The sequence below is a fragment of the Elgaria multicarinata genome, chromosome 1 (assembly GCF_023053635.1).
Source record: "Elgaria multicarinata webbii isolate HBS135686 ecotype San Diego chromosome 1, rElgMul1.1.pri, whole genome shotgun sequence".
NCBI lineage: Eukaryota > Metazoa > Chordata > Lepidosauria > Squamata > Anguidae > Elgaria > Elgaria multicarinata.
This window is the reverse complement of record NC_086171.1, coordinates 145,992,450-146,018,732: the sequence shown is the minus strand read 5'-3', so window position 1 is coordinate 146,018,732 and position 26,283 is coordinate 145,992,450. Positions and strand designations below refer to the sequence as shown.

The window sequence follows — 26,283 nt, the reverse complement described above, 5'->3', positions numbered from 1 at the left end:
TGCTGGGGCCTATCAGCTGCCCAAGAATACTGGTTCTAGCCTAGGTTATTCCTGCCAATTATTTGCTCTGCCTGTGTATGTGCCTGTGTGTGTATGACAGAGAGATTTATTCAAAAGAATATAGATTTATTCAAACAAATACAGCAACATGTGTAATTACAATAGAGCCCTTCACATACTCATAGAGCTGTTTGTTCCCCACCATAACAATCTCGCCTCTCTTATATTTACCAAGCAGGCTCAGATTCCTCCTGAGAATCCGAGTTCTTTATTACTTTGTGCCTGATGCTATAGTGCAACTGAACAAGCAGGGACATCAGCAGCCGGGGATAGATGTTAAGTGCCACATCGGTACATTTGGGCACAGATAACAACTTGCTGAAAGCAGTGGCAGCCTGAGAGAGGAAAATAGACATAGTAAGATCTCATCTCTGCAGACTTCATTTTACTTCAAATGCAGCCCCAGATAAAGTGCATTGCAATAGTCTAGGTTGGATGTAACTAGTGTACACATGACTGACACGTAATCCACTTTCTCTCGGTAAGGTTACAGCTGGTAAAAGGCACTCCTGGCTACCACTGAGACCTCCACAGACAGCGCCAAGTCCAGGAGAAGCAAACTTGGTCCAGGTGTGTGTGTGTGAAGTGAAACCTAATTTAGAGTCACAGCTCTCTGCTCAGATCAGCTAGTTTTTCTACTCACAGCACATCCCTCTTCTCTTGATTAATTGTCAGTTTGTTTGTCCTCATCTATCCCCAAACCACTTATAGACAAGTGTTCCTCAGTGTCCCAGGGATTTTCAGGTGGAAAACAGAAGCAGGGCTGTGTGTCATCAGCATATTGCTAACAACACAGTCCAAACCTCCAAATAACTTCTCCCAGTGATTTCATGTAGATATTAAAAAGCTTGGTGGACAGGATCGAACCCTGTGGTGGCCCGAATGCCAAAGCCCATGGAGAGGAGAAATACTAGAACTTTCTTTCTTTCTTCTCTCTTGAGAATTCATTTTGAAAATAATCCAGCAGTTTTGCTCCTTTCAACTGGGTTTGAACAGGTTTGAACAGTTCCTTACAGCCAGAGGTGTGATGTAGTTTCCAGTTGCCTTTGGGCTCAGCTGCAGCTTTTTAAGTAGTATGTTCACAAGGACATTTATTTCATCGTCTAAGCATGATTTTGTCAACGCATACCACATCTCAGCAGCAAACCTGCAAGGGCAATGGAAATGGGGGTGGGGGTGGGGGCAAAAAATAGACACATTTCAGGTTGTGTATTCATATATAACTTCGTCACAAACCCACCAGACTGCAATAAATGAAGTCTTTAGCGAGTCCTCAGAGAGGAATTAATTGTTGCAGTGATGGGATCAGAAGTATACCATGGAAACCAATCCATCATAAGTGACATGTCATGCTTAAGTAACAGTAGTGTAATAATACTATTAATAGAAGCAATTAAATATTTTAATTGGTCCTAATAAAGAAATGTCAAAGACACAGAGTAGTGAGCAAGCTTTTGAGTTAATCAGAACTTCTGTTCAGGCTGGATGATGTTAAGAAAAAAACAACCCAAAATGTGGGTGGGTGAAAGGAGAAACAGATGTTGAGCATGATGGAAAAGCCCCAATTTGCAATTTTATTATATATTTGTATAATTGAATAGAGAAGGTGTTATGCAGACTTATGCAACAAAAAGGGTGGGAGAGGATAAGGTTTGGTAAAGCAGCAGTGTGGCTGGAAGTAAGTTAGGAGGCAGCACAGAATGGGTTTGGTTACAAGAGGGGGAGGCAACATGGTACCCACAGGCACCAGTTCACCCCTGGACACCTTTCTTGGTGCCTCCTGAGGTGCCCTACCCCTCCTACTTTTTATTTAAGTTAACAACTTTTCTTACAAGCAGCTGGGATCACTTCAAAGCAAAGTGAGGGCGTCTAGCTGCTGCCACCCTAATTTCCTATAAATGCTCCTGGGTTACATCCAGGGCTCAGACATTCCAAGGAAATGAAGATGGCAGGTGTTTAGAGGCCAATGCTTTCCTCTCTGGCACACCCAGCCACCAGGAAATAGAAGGGAAACAAGAAAAAGGGGAGTTTGAATTGTGAGGCCAACAGAGTTGTCCAGTGTGTTGGGGCTCAGAGCTCACCTCTGTCTTGTACTCAGTCTTTGGGGAAGGTTACTTGTGCTTTGCCCTGCCTCTCATGGAAGCCATTTTGTGGTGGTGTCCAGGACAGTTTCTCAAATTGTCAAATGTGCCCACAGGCCAAAAAGATTCCTACTCTTAGGTTTACAGGGTCTGGAGACTGCTTTGTGGAAGTCATGGGTTCTGGAGAGGTACTTTAAAGGAGACAAGTAGGAGTGTGTCATGGCCCTGGGGGAGCAGTGTCACCCCAAAGAGCCAGATGAGATACTGATTACCTCACACCAGAGAAAACCCACAGAAAACCCCTCCCATCAATCTCAGCTTTCAAGAGTGGCTCTCCCAAAGCCTCACAGGCCCCTCAGTGCAAGGACCGTAGGCCCTCAGCATAGGAGCGTACAGCTGCAGAAAGGAGCATGGTCCATTTAAGTGTGCAGTCTGTAAGCAGGGGGGAGGGGAGCTTCTGGGGGACCTCTCAGCTGACTGGCCTACTTAAGCCCTCAGCTGCTGGAACAACAGGTCCTTCCATGAGGAACTGCCCTCAGCTTAGCTCCTGCAGTGCACTGTCTGAGGTGCTTTCAGTCTCTGCTTTGCTGTGCTCTTGTTCATCCAGCACAACTGCTGACTGAACACTTCCTTCTACTCGAGAGCCCGATTGACTAGCTGCTTCCTCTGGGACTTCATTTTATTAAAAGAGGAAACAGGACCATGGACAGAGAAGTAGGAGGCAGGGCAAGGAAGGCAAGGAGCATTATGGTTACAACTCCACTCTAGTCTTCTTATCCAGCCATTGTCTCTTTTCTCAGCAATGCAATTCCCCTCCTCGCCGACCACAGCTGTCAGCAATATGCCCCAATCCTACTTCAGCTCTTTTCAAATTTTCCTTCTTATCTCAGTATCAGTGATTCCTCGTTCTATTCCTGTTATAGTCCAAACTACTCCAGTGCCCCCTACTTCATAACCATACCACCACTTTAGTTCCCTTTTCTGAGCTATTTGCTCTTTTTGTGTGGAGGTATATTGTACAATGGAGGTACTTCTGCCTCCCAGTCCAGCTGTTGGCAGGTGGCCTCCCATTCCGTTTTTGTGGGGAAAGTTGGTAAACGTAAGGATTTACCCCATTAACTTAATTTGTTTATATTTTCTGTAGAACTGATGCCAGGGAGGGAATGACAATGCTTCCTGCAGGGGTTTCCAACCATTTTGGGTTGGTGGGAACATTTGGAATTTTGAGAGTGTCGTGGATGCTCTCACAAAATGGCTGCCATGGGAGTGGGCTGACCCATTTATAAAACTGATGCCCTGGTGAGCATGGCAGTTCACAAAATACCCATTTCCCAGAAAGCACAACTAAAAGAAAAGTAACTTGCTCAAGAAGCTCAGGGCATAGCTGAGGTAGGATCTAAGCTCCAAAATACAAAACTTTTGAACCCAAATAAAGTTTGTGCTAGAAGCCAGCCCCTCACTTTGCAGCATGACAGCCTCTGAGTTTTATATATATATATATATATATATATATATATATATATATATATACACACACACACACACACACACACACACACACACACACACACACCTTAAGAGGTTTAAACGAGAATCAGGAGAGGCAGGAAACTAGACACAAGAGTGGTATCTGTGGACATATTGGTGTCCATGGCCACCACATTGGAAAACCAGCCTTATTGTGTCCCAGAGGTTGAAGAGTGAAGGATCAACCAGAAGGGCTGAGCTATTGGCATTCTAAGCATCATGGGAGCTATGTACCTGTCAATTGGGAAAGGTAACCGAAGAAGGGCACAGCATACGTCTTCCATGTAGGGATGAGCCAGGTTGGTCATGACCCCCATCATTAGTTGTCTGTTCTGGAACTGGTAGATAGAACCAAGCTGCTGGTAAATTTTATCCACAATTTCTGGCACCTAGAAGAAAACAGCCAAGTTAAAATGAGATGATGCCCTGCATGAAGTAAATAGTGCATGGAGCAGTAGTGACATTGCAAGGTACTACTCAGGATGTGATGAGAACAACCTCTAATTAAACACACTGCTACCCTCCTTGGACTGCAGCAGTCTCCATAGAGCTGGGGTGGGCAATTTCTGGTGGCCACATTGCCTTCCAATGGGCCCCATTAGGGACTACCCAATACTGTGCCACTAAATTGCTGCAGAAACATGGTAGGGCAGGGATGGGGGGAAATGGGAGAATTTTCTTTAAAACAAGGGGTGGTGGTGGAGTCCATGTCTTATTTTAAAGAAATACCGCAGTTTATCCCCACCCACACCACACCACCACAGTGGCAAATTCAGGGTGTGGAGTAGAGCAGAGCAGGGTGTGGTGGTGGGGGTTGTAAAACAGGCTGTGCAGGGGGCATATGCAGCCCATGGGCTGTGTGTTGCCCACCCTTGCTATAAGGATTTACTGCAGAGTGAGGCAGCAGACTAGAGGTGCCATGAAAGGGCAACAAATGATTGGTTATCCCATTTGTTATTGTTGGATTTTTACTGTGAGGAAGAGGGAGAGAAGCTTGGGTGATTTTTCTGCCTGAAGTATCAAAATTACTTGGTTGGCCTTGGGTGCTACACACCTTAGTGGGAGAGGGGGAGTTTTACTACTCTTCCTCTGGCAAAACAATAATAATCTTAGCTTGGCCTATACCTAGGACTGTGAATATGTGAAAAGTCCATACTATTGTTATTTTGCTTCTCTACAGGGTTGGTGCAGGGATCTCTGGGGGCTCCATCACACTTCCCCCCCCGCCCCGGGTTTGCCTCTGCAATTTCCAACTCCGTTTCATTAGCAGGTCAAGCTAATGGTCCTTTCATGTGTGTATCACCACTGTACCGGTGAAGTCTCCTTTCGCTTGTTTGCTCTCCCACCCTGCCCCTTCTCCTTCCCCCTCCAGTTCATTGGTTCTTGTCGTTCAACTGAGTCAGCGCAAGCCCATTTGTTCGACATGGCGTACTGGAGGAGGAGAATCGCCCTGCCTTCCTTTTTCATCAGCAAGACCTCCCTTCAAAGCACTACCCCCACAACAACGGACATAGCATGAGGATGGCAATACACGGGGATGGAGGAGCACTTTAATCCCATGTGGAGGAAATAAACCAGATTTTCCCCACTCCAGGAAAACACAGAAAATGGAGGGGAAGAGGCGGGGTGACTGCAAGACAGGCACGACGTCATGTGAGTACCACACTGTAAAATGGCAAACCAAGCATGACGAGAATGCCATAAAATGCTGGTGTGATGCAGCCCTCAGTCAGCTAATCAGTCATTAGCTGCTGACACGAGAACGTATTGTGCAAGCACTGACAGAGCCTTGCTGGCAGCATAATTCCAAGAAGACTTATGGTCCTTCACCACAGAGTCATTTACTATACATCTCAGGCTACACAATGTTAGTGTCTAAAAATGCATCCTCAGACGCTGCTTGTGCTCTTTCTCTCTCTCTCTTTGTTCCCAAAGTCTCCTACCTGCTTGTGTAATTGGTGCTTGTACCCCTCCAGGATGACAGATATAATGGTGTGTGATGCCGCAGTGGTGCTCTTATTGGCTTCTTTTAGGCAGCCTATAGCGGCCAATAAAATCTCTGTCATTTGTCTTGATGTGAGATGTGGTTCAAATCCCTAAGAGAGAACACACACAGTAGCAGCGTCTTGTGGTGTTCCAAGCTAGAAACACGGCTGAGAGCAGAATGGCAAAACCAGCTCAAGCGGCAGGGCCACCTTACTTGAAGGGATCTTTGCAGGAAGGAGTAAAGGTACAGTACCTAATCCTGTGCCTGTTTACGCAGAAGTAAGTTCGACTGAGTTTCCTAGGATTTGCTCCCTAGTAAATGTGCACAGGATGGTTGCTTTAGGCTTTCAACATTTGGTTTTATTGAAGAAAACTGAAAATCGACACAAATCCCACCTGCAGCCCAATCCTATTTGTGTGAATTCAGAAATGCCACCTAGTACGGTGGATCTTATTCTTCTTACGGGTCACTTTCACGTGTGTGTGTTCTTGTGCTATTTCGCTTTGTTTACCTTTTCACCTGTGCCAGCTTGCGCTTCCTGGTATCACCACCACGCTCACCCCACCCCTTTCCCTTCCCCCTCCAGTTCATTGGTTCTTGTGGTTGATGGACACTGTGATGGACGTGGGTGCTTCCCCCCTCTGTTTTTGTTGTCTACTGTGACACCTCTATACTGCATCACACTCAACACTGAAGATAAATTATTTACCTTAATAATTTGAGTGATATTTTGCTGAAGCCTAGTAGCATCATAGGTACCCAAAATCTCTTTGTACATTTGGTGTTGCTCTGCTATCAGGGAATCAGTTTTCATTTCAGTGCCTGGTCAAGAAAAAAAGGGATTTGTTTTTAACATTCCCCATTTAAGACCTGCTTCCTTTTAAATAGTGTGTATGTTTGTGAGTTTGTGATCTGGTGGCTTTTCTACATGAGGCCTTTAACCCACTACTTTACCGAGGCTTCTGTTTCCAGATTCTTTGTGGGGTTAAGATCTGTTCCTTTACACATATTTTTTCCAGGGTTTTTCTCTCTCTGCCTTTTTATATGTTCCATTACACAACCAGAAGGTGGCACTGTGGTATAGCAGAATTGTGCAAATACACTAGGGTTTCATGCTGCCATTCACAGAAATACCATACCTCATTAAAAAAAAAAAAAGGGTTGCAAAGCAAATGAAGCCCTAGAGGATGTTGACATCATATAAAGCACCACAAACTACCATGAGTGAGGAATCATGATCATACAATAAATGCCTCATGTTGAAAGGCTCACAAGTTTAGAAGAAATAAGGTGAATGGGCCAGAATGATTGCTTAGTTCACTTCACCAAGCTGTGCCAGCCTCATCTTTTGTTAGCGAAATTACGGCTAAAAGCCCAGCATAGCCAGCATAAAGTTGGAGGCTGCCCTTGAATGTGAAAGCTATGTGGAGGAGGTAGACATCTCCACAGCTAAGCTTGGGAGTTCAATTCACTTTTGAAGGGAATAATAGGATTGGAAAGGGAGACTGGGAGACCCAGAATGAAGCAGAGAATGAGAGAGGTGTTGAGCTCTGGAGACATTTTGAGGCGCTGGCTGCCTCTCTGGAGTTCGGATGTGGGAATAGCGCATCTGCCACCCTACTTGCTTGTATGAGAGTTATTTATTTATTTATTACATTTTTATACTGCCCAATAGCCGAAGCTCTCTGGGCGGTTCACAAAGCTGTGTGCCTCCTTGTGCTCTACTTGTATATTTGTAAATAAATAAACCAAACATTACAGAAGACTTCCCAACCAGGTGCTCCCCAGAAGTGCTGGATTACAACTCTCATGATTGCATTCCAACATATTGCATTCCAACATATCTGCAGGGCACCTGGTTGGGGAAGGCTATATTAGAGAAACGGCCTATGTCTCCAGTGGTCTCTCTTCAAAAGAAATACAGACCCAGAGAGCACAGCCCCAGGGACTTTTCATCTGTTGGTAGGGAGCACATAACATAAACCCTGGAGGACCTATTCCAAACTCCTTGCTAATTCTCAAATTAGCAATGGATATCCAGCCCCAATTAAGAGAGTGGTCAACCATGATTTGGCACTCCACTCTAGATCAATACTTTCTTCTCTACCGGGATTTTTTCTCCATGTTCCACTTCCCCAGCCTTTTGCCCAGCAATGACTACAGTGGTTGCCAGCATGACCATTGGCCATACTGGCTGGGAATGATGAGAGCTGCAGTCCATCTGCTGGCCACTGGGTTGGGGGAATGCTATAGTATAAAGCCATCTAGCACAACACCAAAATAAAACACAATGGTCCCATTCAGAAAACACCTTAAACCATGGCTTTAACCACAGTGGTTAAGCCAGAAAGTGAGGCTGTGTTCAGAAGACACCTTAAACCATGGCTTTAACCATGGTGAATAAAGCAAAAAGCCTTATTCACCGTGGTTAAAGCCATGGTTTGAGGTGTCTTCTGAACACAGCCTCACTTTCTGGCTTAACCACCATTGTTAAAGCTATGGTTTAAGGTGTCTTCTGACACCTTAAAAGAGTTTTAAGAGGAACAAACCAATTGGGCTGCAGAATAGCATGTTGCTGAATAAATAAAATACTCTAAATGTCTACTTTGCTGTACAGATACATAGTTTGGATACTGGCACATTGAGTGCTCCAGTCTTACCCTCTTGGCGCTTTATAAGGGAGTACAGGTAATATATGCCTTCCATAGACTGTTGACCAATCTCCTTCTTGGGGTCATTGAGACGCAGGCACAACTGACCAATCAGCGCCCCCAGTTTACGACATTCATGCGATACCTGAAGGGAGATAGCTGAGAGAGTGCCACCATTTGACACTGAAGGGGGAGAAGGAATCTGCGTACTGCTCAAATGGACAAGGTGCCCACATACAAATGCAGTTGTGTTTGGAATTCAGTTGGTCTTTTTCTTACGAGTCTAGTTGTGTTACCCACGCAGCAGTGCAAAAAGCACCAATGGCTCCTTAGGAGGCTTGCTACTTTTTTGCAGCATGAGCTTTGTCGGGTTATGAAAAATCAAACCATAATAAGCCAGTTTTGTCTCTAATTGCTTACTCATTTGTCTCTGGCTCCCTCCCCCCCCACCCGCATCCGCCCCAGGCTGCATTCACTTGTCCTAGTTTCGTGCTGGTAAGGGGAAGAGAAGTGAGACAGAAAATAAATATCTGATTCAAATGAGCACTGGTCCCCAAACTTGCCAAGAGCCCTTTAAGAGAAAAGGCCCTGGTTGCTTATATGTTCAGTATGTATATAACCTGAATCCAGCATAGACCTCTCTCTAATATTCCCACAGCCTCTTACCCTGGCATCCTTTACTGTTCTGTGGGGCACCCACCTGTTATTACAAGAAGAATGCAATATTCATTTTATGAAGACATTCACACTTCTCTTACTCCATTTTCTGCCTTAAATATTTGCATATCTTACAGAATCCCAGGGCTTTTCTACATGAGGCTTTTAACCTGCACCTTTACCAAGGCTTCTGATTCTGGATTCTTTGTGGGATTAAGTTTGGCTCCATTACACATGCTTTTTCTTTTCAGGGATTTTCTTAGAATCATAGAATCATAGAATAGCAGAGTTGGAAGGGGCCTACAAGGCCATCGAGTCCAACCCCCTGCTCAATGCAGGAATCCACCCTAAAGCATCCCTGACAGATGGTTGTCCAGCTGCCTCTTGAATGCCTCTAGTGTGGGAGAGCCCACAACCTCCCTAGGTAGCTGATTCCATTGTCGCACTGCTCTAACAGTCAGGAAGTTTTTCCTGATGTCCAGCCGGAATCTGGCTTCCTTTAACTTGAGCCCGTTATTCCGTGTCCTGCACTCTGGGAGGATCGAGAAGAGATCCTGGCCCTCCTCTGTGTGACAACCTTTTAAGTATTTGAAGACTGCTATCATGTCTCCCCTCAATCTTCTCTTCTCCAGGCTAAACATGCCCAGTTCTTTCAGTCTCTCTTCATAGGGCTTTGTTTCTAGACCTCTGATCATCCTGGTTGCCCTCTTCTGAACACGCTCTTTCTCTGCCTTTCTATACATTTCATTACACAACCTATGGTATAGCAGAATGGTGCAAAATACATGAGGGTCCTATAATGCCATTCAGAAAAATACCAGGCTTTCCTCATTATGAAAAAAAACCTGTGATAATGGTTGCAAAGCATAGGAGAGGCTCTGGAAGATGACAACGTTGCGTAAAAGACTCGTAAACTACCATGTGAAAGGAATCACGAGTGCAGAACAAAAGGCTTGTGCAGAAAGGCTTCTGAGTGTCCTGAAGTCACGTTTACTGGAATATATCTTATCCTCGCAATACGTTTCGCCAAGTCACCCCCAATCAGATGTCACTCACATGAAACATGGGACCATCGGCTGCAAGTTTTAACAGGAATACATAGGCGTTCACTGCTCTTGCTCGTTCATGTGCTTGTCCTGATGTCATCCAGGGTGCTAAATGCTGTAGAGATAATTGGAGCAACTTATTAGCACTGTGTAAGAGAAAGTATGCACTGCCAGACCCCCCCCCCCCTAAAAAAGTCATGTTTCTCTCTCTAGTCAAGATCAGCATCCCATGACGTAGCCATGAAAAAGAAAAAAAGATCATATTTCTTTTAAGTTGTCGTTTCAAGATGAGAATGGGGGTTTTCTTTATAAATTATGAGTTTTTATTAATCATCAGGCTTACCCCTCTATTCATAAATAACAGGATACTACAATTTACTGTTCTTTGAAATTAGTTTAATTTTCTCCTAGGCACTATTTCGCTCTGTCAAAACCTCATAAAGAGGGAGTAAGATACAGAGAAAGCTCATATATTCCCTTGTCTCCCTTCCCATCTTGAAAAATTTCCTCGTTTCCAGAGTTTAATGAAGATGGGAAAACAGCATTTCCTGTGAGCAACAGAATCAGAAGCCTCAGTAAAGGTGCAGGTTAAAAGCCTCATGTAGAAAAGCCCTAGGATTCTGTAAGACATGCAAATATTTAAGGCAGAAAATGGAGTAGCATTTTTAGGAAATAAAAATGCTACTTTTTCTTTTGCTGCTTTGTTGCTGGTCTTTAGGTTTCTTAATGATACCATGTACTAAGGGCGCTCCATAATCATATGGCATTATACCTGCTGTAATAGTGCTTCCTGACCATACTGGAAGGAGCCATGCTAACGTCACATTTGAATTAAAAAAGAAAAAAGCATTTAAAGCAAATCAATGGCTTTCAATAAAGGAGGTATTTCTAATGCCTGGGAGTAGCCATTTTATTGCTTGATATATCTGAAGTAGCGTGGTGTAATGGTTAGGGTGTTGGACTAGGACAGAAGAGACCCAGGTTCAAATCTCCACTCAGCCATGAAGCTGACTGGGTAAACTTATCTTTCAGCATACTGTAGCAGACAGAGTTGTTGTGAGGATAATATGTGGGCAGGTGACAAAGAACTGTGTATGCCACCTTAAATTCTAAATTATTTATTTATTTATTTATTACATTTCTATACCGCCCAATAGCCGGAGCTCTCTGGGCGGTTCACAAAAATTAAAAACATTCGAAGTATAAAACAACAGTATAAAACCATAGTACAAAATACAATATAAAAGCTCAACCAGATAAAAACAGCAGCAATGCAAACTTACAAATTTTAAACACCTAGTTAAAATTTATTTATAGACTGTTAAAATACTGGGAGAATAAAAAGGTCTTCACCTGGCATCTAAAAGCATATGATGTAGGTGCCAAGCGAACCTCCTTAGGGGATTGGCACCTTTCTTTCTTTCTAAGAAAGAAAGACAGAAAGAAAGACAGAAAGAAAGAGAAAGAGAGCGACTACTTCATGAACTTAAGCTTATGTTTCATCTCAAGAGAGGCAAATACAAATGTACATTCTCTTCACGTGCACAAACAAATTCCTTGGGGGTACAAATAGATCATAGTTGCTTACATCTAAGAGAACAAACAGTTCAGTTGTGTTTGGTCTCTCTGATAACAGGGATTGTAACATTGCTTCCATAGCCTCCACAGTCTGGTCATACAATGCCTGAAAAGGATATAACACAATATTAGTATAACATGACACACAGTGTCTATGGCCGGATCTACACTATTGCTTTAAAGCACTTTATAACAGTTTTATAGCGCTTTAAGCGCTTTATAACTATTATAAAGCACTTTGAAGCAGTAGTGTAGATCCAGCCTATGACAGCCTTCCTCAACTTGATGCCTTCCAGATGTTTTGGACTATAACTCCCAGCATTCCTGACCATTGACTATGTTGGCTGGGGCTGATGAAAGCAGAAGTCTAAAGCACCTGGAGGGCACTAGACTGGGGAAAGCTGGTCTATATGAGTTGACGTAATTTATAGACTAGGATTCAGACAGTGCTGGAGCTAAGTAATTTTAAGGTATATTTTTGCATGTTTAGATAGAAAAAAGCTCTACAACTCCCAGCAAAAAACTCCTAGAACTCCCAGCGTTCCTCTGCCAGCCGTGCTGAGTGGGGAATGCTGGAAGTTGTTGGACTTTTTTCTGTCTAAACATACATAGGATTGTGCCCTTAGATGCTGAATTTGATGCCCGTATGTGTGTGTGCGTGTGTTTATTTAGATGGCCATGCGTATTACTTCAGTTGCAAAGCACACAACTTTCCCCACACCCTTCACCATTCCATGCTTCAAGAGTTGCTTCTACATTCCTGATACGTTATAGCAAAAACCAACACCTTTTTGTGGTAAAAAGGGGAAATATACTTTAAAGTGAAAATAATAAAATGAGCATCTGTAACCAGGTACATGCCCAGCCAGCTTTCACCTGACAATGACGTATTTTTGAAAATAGGAAGGAAGGAAGAAAGGGTGCCGTGGTGAGCAGCATCAGCTCAGGGCTCACAACATGCCCATACTAGCCCAGATATTGACATTGGGCCTGTTTGTCATTGCCCCCATCACCTGCCTCTCTCCGGACAGTCATCTGGGGGACTCTCTGGGTTACAGGGCTCTGGACTTTGGATCCAAGATCCAGCCCTGGATACACGTCTGGATTCAAAACTGGACACAGATCTCCCTCCTAAGCTAGGGTGATCATATGTAAAGGCGTTCAGGGCTCCTGTATCTTTAACAGTTGTAGATGCTATTTCTATGCATGCACCACCTACTGAATTTTTTCTTTTTATCACAACAGTTAAAGCTGCAGAACCCTGCTCTCTTTTGTATCTAGTCACTCTAGTATATGAAGAGGAAATTCCACCAGCTGCTGCATGCATACAAATATCACCTGCTGAAATTCCCTTTTCTATATAACTGTTAAAGGTACAGGAGCCTTGTCCTCCTTTCCATAGGGTCACCCTGCGCCCTTTTAAAATGCATAGATAGCCTGCTCTATTTTGTCCTGTTTTCAGACGCAGGCCCACCTCAAACCCCGTCTCAGGTTAGCAAGGCAGCATCCCACACAAGTGCTGCAAGGAATCCTTCTGACAGCATGAAGAGGCTGAGTAGACCTACGATGCTATCACTGGGTTCTGTGAATAGTCTTTAAAAAAACAGCAAACCCAACACAAACACCTATAGATAAAAGAAAATAATCAGCAAGACATACATGACAATAACATACCTGTATGTTGACCGTTGCTCCATCCTGACTTTGTAAGGTGTTGACTGAGGGCAAGGCAAAGATGCTGGAAATGCAGGTGCTGAGTAGCTTCTCTCTAGCCCACAGAGATGGATCCATTTGGCTTTGGGGGGTGGGGTGATGATGGTGATGGAAGAAAAAGATGGGGAATATTCACTATGCATTGTAAGTTTCTCTATAGAAGTGGAATGGGTCACTGAACATCTAACTATTTAGAATAATGAGGAAGGACAAGAATCTAGATATGTCAGGGGTAGACAATATGCCATGGGCTGCAAATGGTCCTTATGGATGGTTTGGTGGCTGTTGCTGGGCCCCCTGGCTGCTGCTACTGCCATCAGATTTCCAGTGATTCTGCTAGGAAGCAAGGTGGCAAGAGAGGGTGCAGCCCACGGTGGGTTCCAAGGGGCCAATGTGCCTCCCCCCCCCCCCCGCAACCCAGCAAAATTGCCCATCTTTGATCTAAGAAAAGTCATATAACTTATTGGTGTGAGAATGCATGGGCAGCCTAGAAGGGAGTGGTCACTGATTGACCAGAATATGGTAAGGCAGCTCAGTATGAGATAAGGGACTTGTGGAAGACTACTTTAGCCCAAGACTGTGATTTGAGTTCAAAACTGCCAGGTCCAAGTCAGAGAACTTCAGAAGATGCAAAAATGTTACATGTATGGTCAATAATGCAATAAAAAAGACAGACTACAAGACAATTCAGAGGTCTCTCAATGCCTAGGTTTTCCTTCTTTGTTAACTGAGCTGTGTCTGGCTTTTCCACGTGCTTCAATTCAATTAATTTCACAGATGTGTCTGCCCCTTTCTGATGGCATCCTCTCTCTTTGTTCTTAGACTAGAGGTTAGTCTGTTCTTCTACACCTCCCTTGAATATTTGTGTGCTCGCATGAAGAAGCTGGAATCTTTAGCCCCTTTTATTAAGGAGTTAGGGTGTCGACTCGAAATACCTTAGGTCCTCAATGAGAAGCATCCCCTGACAACGCAAAGCCGTAGTGTGTGAGTCTATGCGATCCAGCGGCAGGTCTGAAATCTGTCTCTGTGAATACCAAGCGAGGGGTAAACATACAAGGAAATAAGGTCTTAGTAGTTGTGTCAAAGGTCAAATCTTTTTACTCAGGAGAATGATGACTGCAGAACTGCATTTAGCTAGGGTGACAATATGAAAAGGAGGACAGGGCTCCTGTATCTTTAACAGTTGCAAAGAAAAGGGAATTTCAGCAGGTGTTATTTGTATATATGGAGAACCTGGTGAAATTCGCTCTTCATCACAGCAGTTAAAGCTGCAGGAGCTATACTAGAGTGACCAGATTTAAAAGAGGGCAGGGCACCTACAGCGTTAACTGGTGTGATGAAGAGGAAATTTCACCAGGTTCTCCATATATACAAATGACACCTGTTGAAATTCCCTTTTCAATACAATTGTTAAAGATACAGGAGCCCCGTCCTCCTTTTCGTATGGTCACCCTAGTCAATGTTGACCGTATGGTCCAGAGCTCTGCTCAGCAAGATATCCATCCTGCCCTCCCTGTCCCTATTGACTTTTTTAATGGGCAGGGAGTGGCTGTACTGGCCTGCAAAGAAACCCGTTTCCACCTTTGAATCAGTTCCTGCTCCTCCTTTTTTTTTTCTTTTTTAACAAAGATGCTAACCCGGAGGAAAAAGAAAATGGTGATTAACTTATGAATTGCAAGACCAGAGCAATGTGGAAGGGGAAAGAAGGCCCTTTATAGCTGCCATTGTGTGCAGCACTAGATCTATGTAAATTGGGATGACCATGTGAAAAGGAGGTCAGGGCTCCTGTATCTTGAATAGTTGTATTGAAAACGGAATTTCAGCAGTTATCATTTGTATGCATGCAGCACCAGGTGAAATCCCCTCTTCATCGCAACAGTTAAATCTGCAGGACCCCTGCCCTCTTTTGAATCTAGACACTCTAGTAAAGCTCCTTCAGCTTTAACTGCTGTGATGAAGAGGGAATTTCACCAAGTGCTGCAGGCATACAAAGGACACCTGCTGAAATTCCCTTTTCTACACAGCTGTTAAAGATACAGGAGCCCTGTCCTTCTTTCCATGTGGACACTCTGTAAATACAGTGCCTCCATCTTCCTTAAAAATGGTGACTTGCATGGAGGATGGGCTACTGGGTGAAAGTGGGCGAGTCTGGCAAGTCTCAGCCTCTCATGGGGAGAGCAGCTCGCTTCGGACCCTGTCTAATCCAATCCAGTTCTCTTTGGATCGATCCGGCCCAAATCATTACCTTCAACCAAGCCCCTGCTTCACCAGGTAAAGGGCTTGGAGTGGCCCTCACTTCCGACTCACCATTATCTGCTCAACAAACTGTATTTTCTGATTCCCAGAGCAGTAGTTTTGATGACCATTCCCGCTCATCTTGGAGTTGAATTCCTGTGAACCTGTTAGACTCTAACAAGAAAAGAGTGAAGGGATCTAGAGCACTTTTGTGTATGACTATATTAGCTCCGAACCACTTTCCCTTGACAATTATATAAGTGAGAGAATGACAATGGCATGTTGGACATCAGTAGGTAAACATTCATACCCACTCAGTTGATTGCCCAGCACTCCCTACTTTAATGCATTGTGGGGCTGGTTCGTGACCACATCTATTTTGGGCAGACTCTGAGCCAGTATTGTGATGTGGAAAATATACCTTTAGTCAGGGGCGTAAACTACGGGTGGGGGCTCAAGCCCCCTCTGGGATTTCCCAGAGGGAGCAATGTCCAACCAGATAACATCAGCAAACTCACAGCCTGGCTGGCAGCAGCGCATATCCTGAATGTCGTTCTTCTCTTTGGTGCTTTGTTTAGTTATCTACCCTTCAGTGCTTTCTCTGATTAGCTATAATAAACTTGTTTTAATTCATAAAAAGAGTTTGTTGATTTTTATCTTGGGCTTGAACCTGGGTGGTATATTGTATAGGACTATGGATGGTGGGGTAGTATGTAAAATACCTGTGGGATCGCCTTCTCCTGTACAATCCGCCCTGCACTCTCAAGTCCTCTGGGAAGAATTTACTCCAGTCAACAAAAACAAGGCTGACAATCATTACCCAGAGGAGCTTTTCTTCTGCCACTCCCAGATTGTGGAATGGCCTGCCGGGAGAGATTCGTCAACTTAACAGTCTTCCGGAATTTAAGAAAGCCATAAAGACTGATCTCTTCCGGCAGGCCTACCCAGTTGAATTTTAAGATGCCTTTTAATAACGACTGGCATTTAATAATGTATTAGTTTTATATGTTTAAATCAATTATATGTATTTTATGGAGTTTGCATTAGTGTTGTACCCCACTTCGATCCAGAGGGAGAGGCGGGTAACAAATAAATAAATATCATCATCATCATCACCATCTAATTAAAATATAATATTTTTGTTGAGTACTGGTTATTTTAATATGTGGCTTTAAACACGCTAGGATCCATTGTTGATGAAGGATGGTTTCCTGAAATATAAATATAAATATATACATAAATGTAAACAAATAAGCCTAGCCCCCTTTCCCAGGTTTAGCCCCTTTCCCAGGTTTAACTCCTCGGAAATTGAGAAGACCACGCCCCTGCCTTTAGGACAGAAATTTGCCAAGACTTGGCACACAAGCATCACAAACCAAGACGATTCCTCTGCTTCCTCCACTCTCTTGGCTTTTCCCTAGCGTGCCTGCACAAGACGCCAGAAGAAATTGGTCTCCCTGATTACGAGAGCCATGTAGACTGAATGGAAGAAGGAGGCCAATGTTCTAAGAGCTCAAGTAATCATAAGAAAAAGTAAAGGACATTTTTATTTATGTTTTTGCAAAATATAGAAATCAGCCAATTGCTTTTGCAGGGGTGGGGTGGCATGAAGGATGAGTCTGTGATGTGCATGTGCCAGTCAGAGGATGGGCTTGGTTCACACTGGTGCATTCTGGGCAATCTCCTCCCCCACCACCATCCAAAGCTGAGTCCAAGCATTGAAGCATTTTCTATTGGAGTAGCTGTGTTAAAATGCATCCATTGTGACCGCAAAAGCTTATGCCAAAATAAATGTGTTAGTTTTTAAGGTGCCATAAGACACTTTGTTGTTCTAGCATTGAAAGAGGCTCAAAAGCTAATTGGTATTCAGGTTCAAGTGTAGCTAGAAATTGCAAACATATATTCCATTTTGGGACTAAAGGGCAGGGTAGGGTGATGGTAAAAATAGATTAATTTGTAGATTAACAGGAACATGTTCCCACCGTTTTATTCCGTTCATCCAGTACTGCTGTTTCAGGGGCTGGCTCTCCCTTTACTTCTGTGTCATACAACATCATTCCATGGGCCTTGCTGGAAGTTACTGAAGCTGATAAAAATGAAAGGTAAAATGGAACTGAAAAAGGATGCAGTTGCTATGGAAATGTCTGCTGCCTCTCCTGGTTCAGTTACTCTAATTGAAGTAGGAATCTGGGACAGGGAACTAAAACTTGCTTAGATATGCACAATAAATCTTTAGTCTTTCTCCAACTGACTTTTTGTTAATTTCTTTTTGTTACTTTCTTCAAAACTAACGTAAGCCATCAAGATGTTAAAATCCTCAACCCCTAATCATGGCTCAAGTTAAAGTTGCCAAGAGGGCCTCCAATTGCAATCTTCACCTGACTTTAGTCACTTTAGTAAAAGCTGTGGATTTTGGCTGACTGATAAAATCCAGCTTGATCTATCTCTAAAGGCCAAACCAGACAAGACTTTAAATGTGTGTCTAGCAGCCATGACTTTTCATTTTTACTCCTGAGTAGGCAGTGACCCTCAAAATCTTAACATCTCTCCCCCCCACCCAGCTAGGGTCCTGATATAGATTGGGGGCTCTGTGCCTACTCTAGAGTAAAACCGAAAAAGTCGTAGCTAACGAACAGACACACATTTAAAGTCATGTCTGGTTTGGTCCTCTGCTAGGTTTATGAACTACAAAGGGCAGATAATACTTTCATACCTCATATGGGCTCTGTGCATTTTGAGGCTGGCTGGTTAGGAACATAGGAAACTTATACCAAGCAAGACCATTGACTCCATCTGGTTTGGTATAATCTACACTGACTGGCAATAGCTTCCAGGGGTTCAGAGGTTAGATTTCATGAAGCCAGCATTTTAGAAGAAATAGCCTAGACTATCAGATTCAAGTTTGTGAATTACTTCCTTAGAATTAGTTGATACATCATCAGAGTCACACGGGGTACAGACCTAAAATATCCACATTTTGTGTAATGTTCTTTGTATATTTTGGTACTTTGTCTATTGCATTTTAATCTAGCTGTACATATTTTATTTTCCAAACCCTAGGGGTCACTCTTCACCTTCAGAAACTGCCTATGACATGCAGTGCTCTAACAGTACTTTAGATGTAGGACTCTTGGACACTTCTCTGTCATCGAAGGACACTGTTGAGTTATTAGGACTTCAGCTGACTCTTTATTTCCAGTGACCAGTTGTTTTCTCTTCTTTCCAATGCATCTTTGGAATCACAGGGGGAGAATTTCTGAACTACCAGAAAAGCACCTCATACTTCACCAACTAGTAAAGGCTTGATGGCATCCTCTTGCTGTAGCTCATGCACAAGATTTAGCAACCTCCTTTGAGAAAATGCTGACCCATAGCTTGACCCCCTAGACTCAGGTGTTCCAAATCTTGAAGGCAGATGTTCATAACATGAAGAGTATTCCTGTATGAGGATCAGCAATTTATCACATCAGTGTTGTCTGATCAGTGAACTTCAAAATATTTTGCTTTGCAGATTTGCCATGCCACAGACAATCTACTACAGCTTTCCCCAACCTGGTGCCTTACAGATGTGTTGGACTCAGACTCCCCATCAGCATGGCCAGTTGGGAATGATGGGAATTTTAGTAACACACATCTGGAGGGTGCCAGCTTGGGGAAGACTGATTTAATTTCCTCCCACAATCACCCCCATAAAGCACTATCAGGGGAAATAATGTTTTTGGTGTATTTATACCATGAAAGATTAAGAGAGTGGGCTTTTTTTCCTCCCATCCTTCAAGCAATACTCACTGGGGCAATAATAAGGCCAGCCTTTCTAGTTCCTTTTAGAGGAGAAAATAGAGGAGCCACTCTGATGTCTTCGTCAAAAATCTGTTTAATGCCCTGTTCATATTTTGAGAAGAAATAGTTAGTATAGGCAATGTTATTCCCAAAGAATGAGTTACAGACGCAAGGTCCCAAAACCTCAGAGCATAGCAATACTCTCTGAGCAATACTCCTGAATTACCCAATTCAGCCTTAGGTTTATCAGAGATGAGAGAAAGTTTGGCCAGTGATATTTTGAGAATAGGGGTTGCCCCTATACCTGTAGCAGACAATGCTTGTTTGCACAGAACTAGCCGGCCCACCTATAAACAAGTCAAGGAGATAATTGGTTTCATCTGAATCCTTCTCTCCAAGGTAATTTAGGATCTCTCCGATAGGCTAAACGGACAGCTAAATGGACAAGGCCATGTTGAGTGGGGATTTGAACCCAGACTGTATCACATTATTATTATTATTATTATTATTATTATTATTATTATTATTATTATTTATATAGCACCATCAATGTACATGGTGCTTCAGACCTGATACTACAGGAGCTTAACATGTTGGATATCTTACCCCAGCTCTGGTACCCTCCAGATGTTTTGTTCCACAGCTCCCATCATCTGGCCTTTCTGGCTGGGCTGATGGGACTTGCCATCCAAAACATTGGTAAGGCACCAGGTTGGAGAAGGGTTGCCGATCTTACGGATGCTGAAGTCATATTGTCTAATGTGTCATGTCATTTCTAGTTTTGTCTAAATAATGCTGCTACATCTGCAGATTAAGGGCACTAGACTTGACATTGAAGAGCGGGCGGACTTAACACTAGAGACACATTTGAATGGGCCAGAGAAGGAAACAATGAGACTAGCTTACTTGTTGGTGGATGCTCACAGCTGTTTATTGGTTTCACATTCCTTTTCCTCTGACAGACCAAAAAAAAAAAAGGCTTACCAGCAAATGTCACAATGGAGATCTTTGTGTCATCATTGACGACACTCATGACAAGTTGTCACATAGCACTGAAATTCCTGAACACAATGGGTGAGGTAGATGAGCACAGCTGTAGAACTGTGCTATGTTGGTGCTCCCCCACAAAGTTGAATGTTTTTTCCCCCAGTTCCAGGATCCTTTGCTATCCCAAACTCTGCCCCATGCTTGATTCTGCCCTGTATCATTGTCAGTAAGCTATTGATTTTAAGTAGGGAACCATTCCTACTTTCATCCCCCAGTTGCTTCTTAAATTGGGGTGGGGGTGGGGAGAACACAAGAGCAGGTTAAAGTGGGTTTTTAAAATATTTTGTCTTCAGCATGGTACACTCCAATCCTGACACCACATTCTTAACTACAAAAAGCAGAACCCTTTCTCCCCCAAGCCCTGAAGTCTCTCTGGTATTATAGGACAGGGGTAGGTGAGTGGGACATAAAACAGAGAGGTATACAAGGCAGAATAGTTTCCTCTTTCTCTCGTGGGAGGAGCCTGACAAATACTGCACTTCATTTTCTTCTTGCATCATATCAGTAGCAGAGAGAGAGCTAGAGAAATGCTAGACAGTCTAAATATGCCTCCTGATATTAGCAAGCTTTCTTGCAAAGGTAGCTACAAAAAGGAGGCCTTTATCTGTTATCATGGCAGTTTGGCAGTGCTGCATTTGTGCAACGGTTGCTTTTGCTTGTGTTACCATTAATATGCACAGGATTGGGCAACCTCTGGGGGTCAACAGTGTAGTGCCTGTTGACTTCTCTCTTGTTGCCCACTGGGCTACCTGGCCCTGCTGATTTTTGTATGTTTTAAAACGTATTTTAATTTTTAAGAATCTCTTTTAACTGGGAGACGGGCATGCTGCAAAATGAAGTGCTGACCCCTAGCACTATTTTTGTTTCCAAGAATGCCTCTGGGCCACATAGATCTGGTAGGTGACTACAGCCCAACCATCCAAAAAACAGAACAAAAGCTGGGGTGGTAGGGAGTGTCCAGTGGGGGGAGAGGTGCTTTGTCTGTGCCTTTTTTGTGTGGTTGCATGTGGATTGTGCTCTTTTGGTATTGGTGGGTGTTTTGCCTGTGTCTCTCTGGGCATCACCAGTTTGCCTTCTGTGAAATGAGTAATTTGTTGCACTTTGTGGAGGCAAATTTGTGATTTAGAATTTGGGGAGACCCTTGTACTCAGTTTCTTTGGGAAGTTACTTTCCCTAAGGCTCATTAGTTGGCCTTCTATGAAATGGGTGCTGGAACAGAAAACCATGGGTTCAAAGGAGTGGTTCTGTATTATGAAACTCAAAGCCCACCTTATACTTGTTCTTGGGCAAGTTAATTTTCTTTTAGTCTCACCAGTTTGCATTCCTAGAAATGTGGATTTTATGACTGGCCATGCCCACCCTGGCAGCATTTTGTGAATGGTCAAATCCCCCATGGCAGCAATTTTGTGAGAGTGCCCATGACACTCAAAATTGCAAATATGCCAATTGATCCAAAAGGTTGGGGACCCATGACCTACCTGAAGATCAGTAGGTTAATCCTATGTATATTTACTGGGAAATAAATTCAACTGAGTTAAATGGGACCTACAATGTAAGTGGTCACAGGATTGCAACCCTAGTGTGTATGTACAGTCTGCTGACACATCAGTTTTTGGGCAAAAGCACTACAAACACTAGAGAAGGTCAGCATCTGGAAGTGCCCTGGCACCAATTTCAAGCTGTTTTGAGCTTTACACAACTTATTAACAGTGATGCTGTTCAAAGCAACAGGAAGACAATCTAAATCCCACACAACAGCTAGCTACTGTAAATATGCTTTTGTTCTGAAGAAACAATTTGAGATTTATTTATTTTTATTTATTACATTTATTTAATGTAATATATAATTTCTTTTTCCCCTCCAAGAACCCAAGGTGGCGTACATAATCCTCCTCCTCTCCATTTTATCCTCACAACAACCCTGTGAGGTAGGCTGGGCTGAAAGTCTGTGACTGGCCCAGAGGGTTTCCATGACCGAGTGGGGACTAGAACCCAGATCTCCCGATTCCCAATCCAACACTTTAGCCACTACACCACACTGGCTCCTCCTCTTTCCATAAGGTGTGGAAGGGGAAGGAATCTAGTTCTTTGCTGATTCAGAAATCTGGGGAACTTCAGAGCACCTGATACTTTTCTGGTCAACTTGACTTCAGCTTCAATTTAAAAGTTGCATTACCTTGCCGTTTGTTTCTGGATTGGAGTTGTCAGAACTACTTCTGGTAACCTGTCCTCCGTTCCCATCTAGCTGATTGGGGGAGTGTAACGTACAGAACTCAGCATTCTATTCCCTTCAAGTGACCACTTAAACTACTAATATCTTCCCCCAGAAGAACTGTCAGGTAGAACACTTTCATTATTTTGTGTAAGCAAAGGCTAGCCTGTTAATAAGAACATAAGATGAGTTGTGTTGGAACAGACCAAAGGCCTGTCTAGTCCAGCATCCTGTTCCACAGTGATCAACTAGATGCCTTTGGGAAGTCCACAAGCAGGATGTGAGTTCAACGGTACCCTTCTGCTGAATTCAAAGGCTGGGAGCCTCCATGTAAAACACCTGCATTGTGCAGATGGAGTTGCCACAGACATTGAAATCAATGGGCAAGCCCGTGCACAGTACACTTTCACATATCTGCCTTCCTTTCAACCATGGGTTAGAAAATATAAATAAAAACAATAACCATCCCATGCATCCCCATAACCACGCGTTTAATACAACAAAAGACTGCATTAATTTTCAAAAGCCAAATACCCAGTTATTTAGGGAGTTTGCACTTTACTTAGCAAGTCAATAATGGCCTCTTTGGCAAGGAAGAGTATTTCACCAGTGCTTTGATTATGTACTTCAAACAGAGAAGGCTCATCCAAAACCTTCTTCCCACCTATTATAACATAGGGGAACCCAAGTTTCTTTGCATTGTTTAACCTTTTACCAATGGTGAGCTGGGTTCGGTCATCCAGCACCATCTCTTCTGCAACCTGTGGGGCTGCTTCAGCAATAGAATCATATAAATTCTCCAAGAGCACTGCTCCTTTCTCCTCCCTGCTGCCTTTCTTTGGGGGAATAAAGCAGATGAGATAAGGTGCAATGAGGTTTGGCCAACGAATGGTGTCCTCTGTAGAAAGCACCTCAATGGAGGCCGCAAGGATCCGAGTCACACCCAGCCCGTAGCAGCCCATTTCAGCTGGAACAGGCTTATTCTCAGAAGTGCGGACAGTAGTATTAAAAACAGAAGAGTATTTGGTGCCCAAGAAGAAGGTATGGCCAATTTCGATTCCTTTGTGCTTAACTAGTTTTCTTCTGCAAACTGGGCAATGGGTCTCATCTGGGTTTATTGTTTCGACATTGGCTGAGAAGTCACAGTTCTCACACATCATCAACTGGTCCTCACCAATGTCGGCAGGGAGTTGGAATTCATGCGACATTGTCCCTCCAATGCTTCCCGTAGCTGCTTGGACTTTCACAAACTGAAGGCCCAAGCTATTGAATACGTTGCAGTATGCCTCACACACAAGAGCATAGGTCTGGAGGGCAGCCTCCTTGGAGGCATCAAAGGTGTACATATCCTTCATATAGAACTCTCGGCCACGCAGCAACCCAAAGCATGGCTTTGGCTCATCTCGGAATTTTCTGGTTACCTGGTATAGCAAGAGAGGAAGCTGTTTGTAGGACAAGCAGCCTTGAGATGCTATTAGGTCTGTGATGGCCTCTTCATGGGTAGGTCCTAGACAGTATCCTTTGCTGTGCCTGTCTGCTAGTCTCAACAGCTCTTTGCCCATCAGTTCCCACCTTCCACTGGCTTTCCAGAGCTCTGCTGAGCATAATGCGGGCATGTTCATTTTCTGACCTCCTATGGCTTGCATTTCTCGATCTATCACCTTGATGAGTTTCTCCATTGATCGGACAGTATAGGGCATATAATGGTAGCAGCCAGGGTTGGCAGGACAAATCAGTCCTAATAGTAGCATCAGTCTCTGACTTTTACATGTCATTTCCCCAGGTTTACTCTGTGATCCCATACTATCCTCCTGCAGATTCATTGATTGAAAATGCTGGGACATCAATTTTCGTTTTGCACGAGGATGGCAATAAAACCTGCAACTTTGCTGCTGTTTTTTATACCAGGCAACCGAATTCAGCAAGCCAGGAAGTAATCTTTTCCCCTTTCCAAGAAGCCGATCCATTTCAAGACACAGAGAGGAAGTTATCTTTTCAAATCTGCAAGTAGAGAATAAAGAAGGAATTCATTTCACAGAAATAAGTGCCCATGTTAAACTATGCTGTATCCCAATGAAAGAGATCCCTACAAAGTGAAGAGAACAGAATGCATTGTAGCCAACTTCTTCGAATAAACATGGAGCAGAACTGCTCTGGCTGAGTTTGCAAATTGGTAAGGCAGTGAGAATTTCTAGGAAGGAGTTTACAGACTGGGAATGTGCTTCTTGAGACATTTAAGAGCTGCTTTATTACCTTCCAGACAAATATATGGGCAGCAAAATAAACACATGTAGTGTTCACACAGGAGGTATACAGGTCTTCCCCTCTTCACACACATACGCTCCACAACCTGTCTACACACCTATATAGAAAAGAAAGTGGTTATCGCAATATCAGCAAACTCATTTTCCACAAACTAATTACAGAGACAAGACCCCATTTGAAGAGTGCCTTCTTAGACTGTAAGCCTGAATGATTGTAAGAAGCTCCAGGAAACTTTTTGGGTTGAGGAGCAGGATAAGAATACTTTAAATAATTACTTAGTCCACTTCTTGCCTAAACTAAGAAATTCCGTAAACCAAATGTAGGGAAGGAAAGGAAGTGGGCAAAGAGGAATGGAAATACACTGCTGTCACAACATTCTCATCATAATTAACTAAACAATGTTTTCCCCCTGGATTTTAATCCCAATGCTGGTTTAGATTTCTGTTAGACCCCATCCTGGCCTCCATCTCAGCTACATAGAATCACAGTTTCTTATCCCAAATTATGACATTCTAACCTGGACACGAGATACAAAAGAAAAGGAACAGGGAATACAAGCGAAGATGGAAAATAGCCTGCGTTTGTAGTTGCAGAAGTAAATGCAAAAATAAAATCTAAACGAACACCCCTCCAAAAATCAAAAGAGAATATTATATTTGCCATTAAACATCCTGCCTCATATTTAAATATTCAACTAAATGTATCTGAAAGCTGGTAAAAGCATGTGCTTTCATGTCACATTCCTCATATACAACAATGATTATTTAGAGTATATACAATGGGAAGGAGTGCATCTTTCTCATGAGTAATACTCATTCCTGCTGCATCATTTGGATGCATAAGGAAATAGATAGGATCAATACTGCTGACTATTCTGTTCACATACAAACACACCTCAATGCTACTACATAGTGTCAGCAAATAAACAAGCAAAGAAACACTGCCCATGATGTTATTGCTATCTACGGTCCAGCATAGCCTTCCGCAACCTGGTATTTTCTAGATGTGTTGGACCACAAACCCCATCATCCCCAGTCAGCGTATCCCGACTAGAGGGCACCAGGCTAGAGAAGGCTGGTCTAGCGCCTCCTTTTAACATGAAGTGCATCTTGCTGTTTCTGTGGACGCATGGAAGGCACCAGACGGCTTGCGCACAATCCTTTGCACATTTACTCAGAAGTAAGCCCCATTGGAGCCAGTACGGCTTACTTCCGAGTAAAGGCACAAGGGCATCAAGCTGCATATACTTAGTGGCACCGCTGCCTAAACTGTAAGCCCCCGGGGTCATGACGGAGCAGCTTCCACCCCGGGGATACCTGCAGGGCCCTCTGCTTTCCTAGACTTCCCTCAGCCAATATTCATACCCGGCACTGCGACCGCCCAGCAATTGCAGCGAGCATTAGAGGAACCATGCAAGAACCAGGCGGCAGCTACGCATGCGCAC

The 26,283-nt window shown here is 43.5% G+C and overlaps 2 protein-coding genes across 4 annotated transcripts in view; both read right to left on the bottom strand.

Moving 5' to 3' along the window:
* MROH7 (maestro heat like repeat family member 7) overlaps positions 1–20,348 on the bottom strand; it is a 30,052-nt gene extending 9,704 nt beyond the window's left edge. Inside the window, exons 1-13 of the mRNA XM_063135439.1 lie at positions 20,300–20,348; positions 16,258–16,286; positions 15,608–15,709; positions 14,236–14,324; positions 13,262–13,382; positions 11,598–11,693; positions 10,020–10,124; positions 8,316–8,451; positions 6,365–6,477; positions 5,612–5,764; positions 3,903–4,057; positions 1,075–1,207; positions 232–395 (exon numbers count right to left, since the gene is read on the bottom strand). Of these exons, the coding sequence (XP_062991509.1) occupies positions 232–395; positions 1,075–1,207; positions 3,903–4,057; positions 5,612–5,764; positions 6,365–6,477; positions 8,316–8,451; positions 10,020–10,124; positions 11,598–11,693; positions 13,262–13,382; positions 14,236–14,324; positions 15,608–15,709; positions 16,258–16,286; positions 20,300–20,348 (1,445 nt within the window). The remainder of the gene's footprint in view (positions 1–231; positions 396–1,074; positions 1,208–3,902; positions 4,058–5,611; positions 5,765–6,364; positions 6,478–8,315; positions 8,452–10,019; positions 10,125–11,597; positions 11,694–13,261; positions 13,383–14,235; positions 14,325–15,607; positions 15,710–16,257; positions 16,287–20,299) is intronic.
* A 1,912-nt stretch (positions 20,349–22,260) lies between these two features.
* PARS2 (prolyl-tRNA synthetase 2, mitochondrial) lies at positions 22,261–26,283 on the bottom strand. 3 transcript variants are annotated; one of them, XM_063118221.1, is made up of 2 exons: positions 26,204–26,283; positions 22,261–24,575 (listed from the first exon to the last, which is right to left on the bottom strand). In XM_063118221.1, exon 2 carries the CDS (start codon positions 24,539–24,541, stop codon positions 23,117–23,119), a length of 1,425 nt encoding a protein of 474 aa, XP_062974291.1. In that variant the 5' UTR covers positions 24,542–24,575; positions 26,204–26,283; the 3' UTR covers positions 22,261–23,116. The 3 variants fall into 3 exon arrangements, with proteins under 3 accessions (XP_062974291.1, XP_062974298.1, XP_062974305.1); XM_063118228.1 differs by lacking the exon at positions 26,204–26,283 and adding an exon at positions 26,156–26,203; XM_063118235.1 differs by lacking the exon at positions 26,204–26,283 and adding an exon at positions 24,828–24,898.

Excerpts from the sequence above, each read along its gene's own strand:
- PARS2 (XM_063118221.1), bottom strand. The coding sequence starts at position 24,541 with ATGGATCGGCTTCTTGGAAAGGGGAAAAGATTACTTCCTGGCTTGCTG.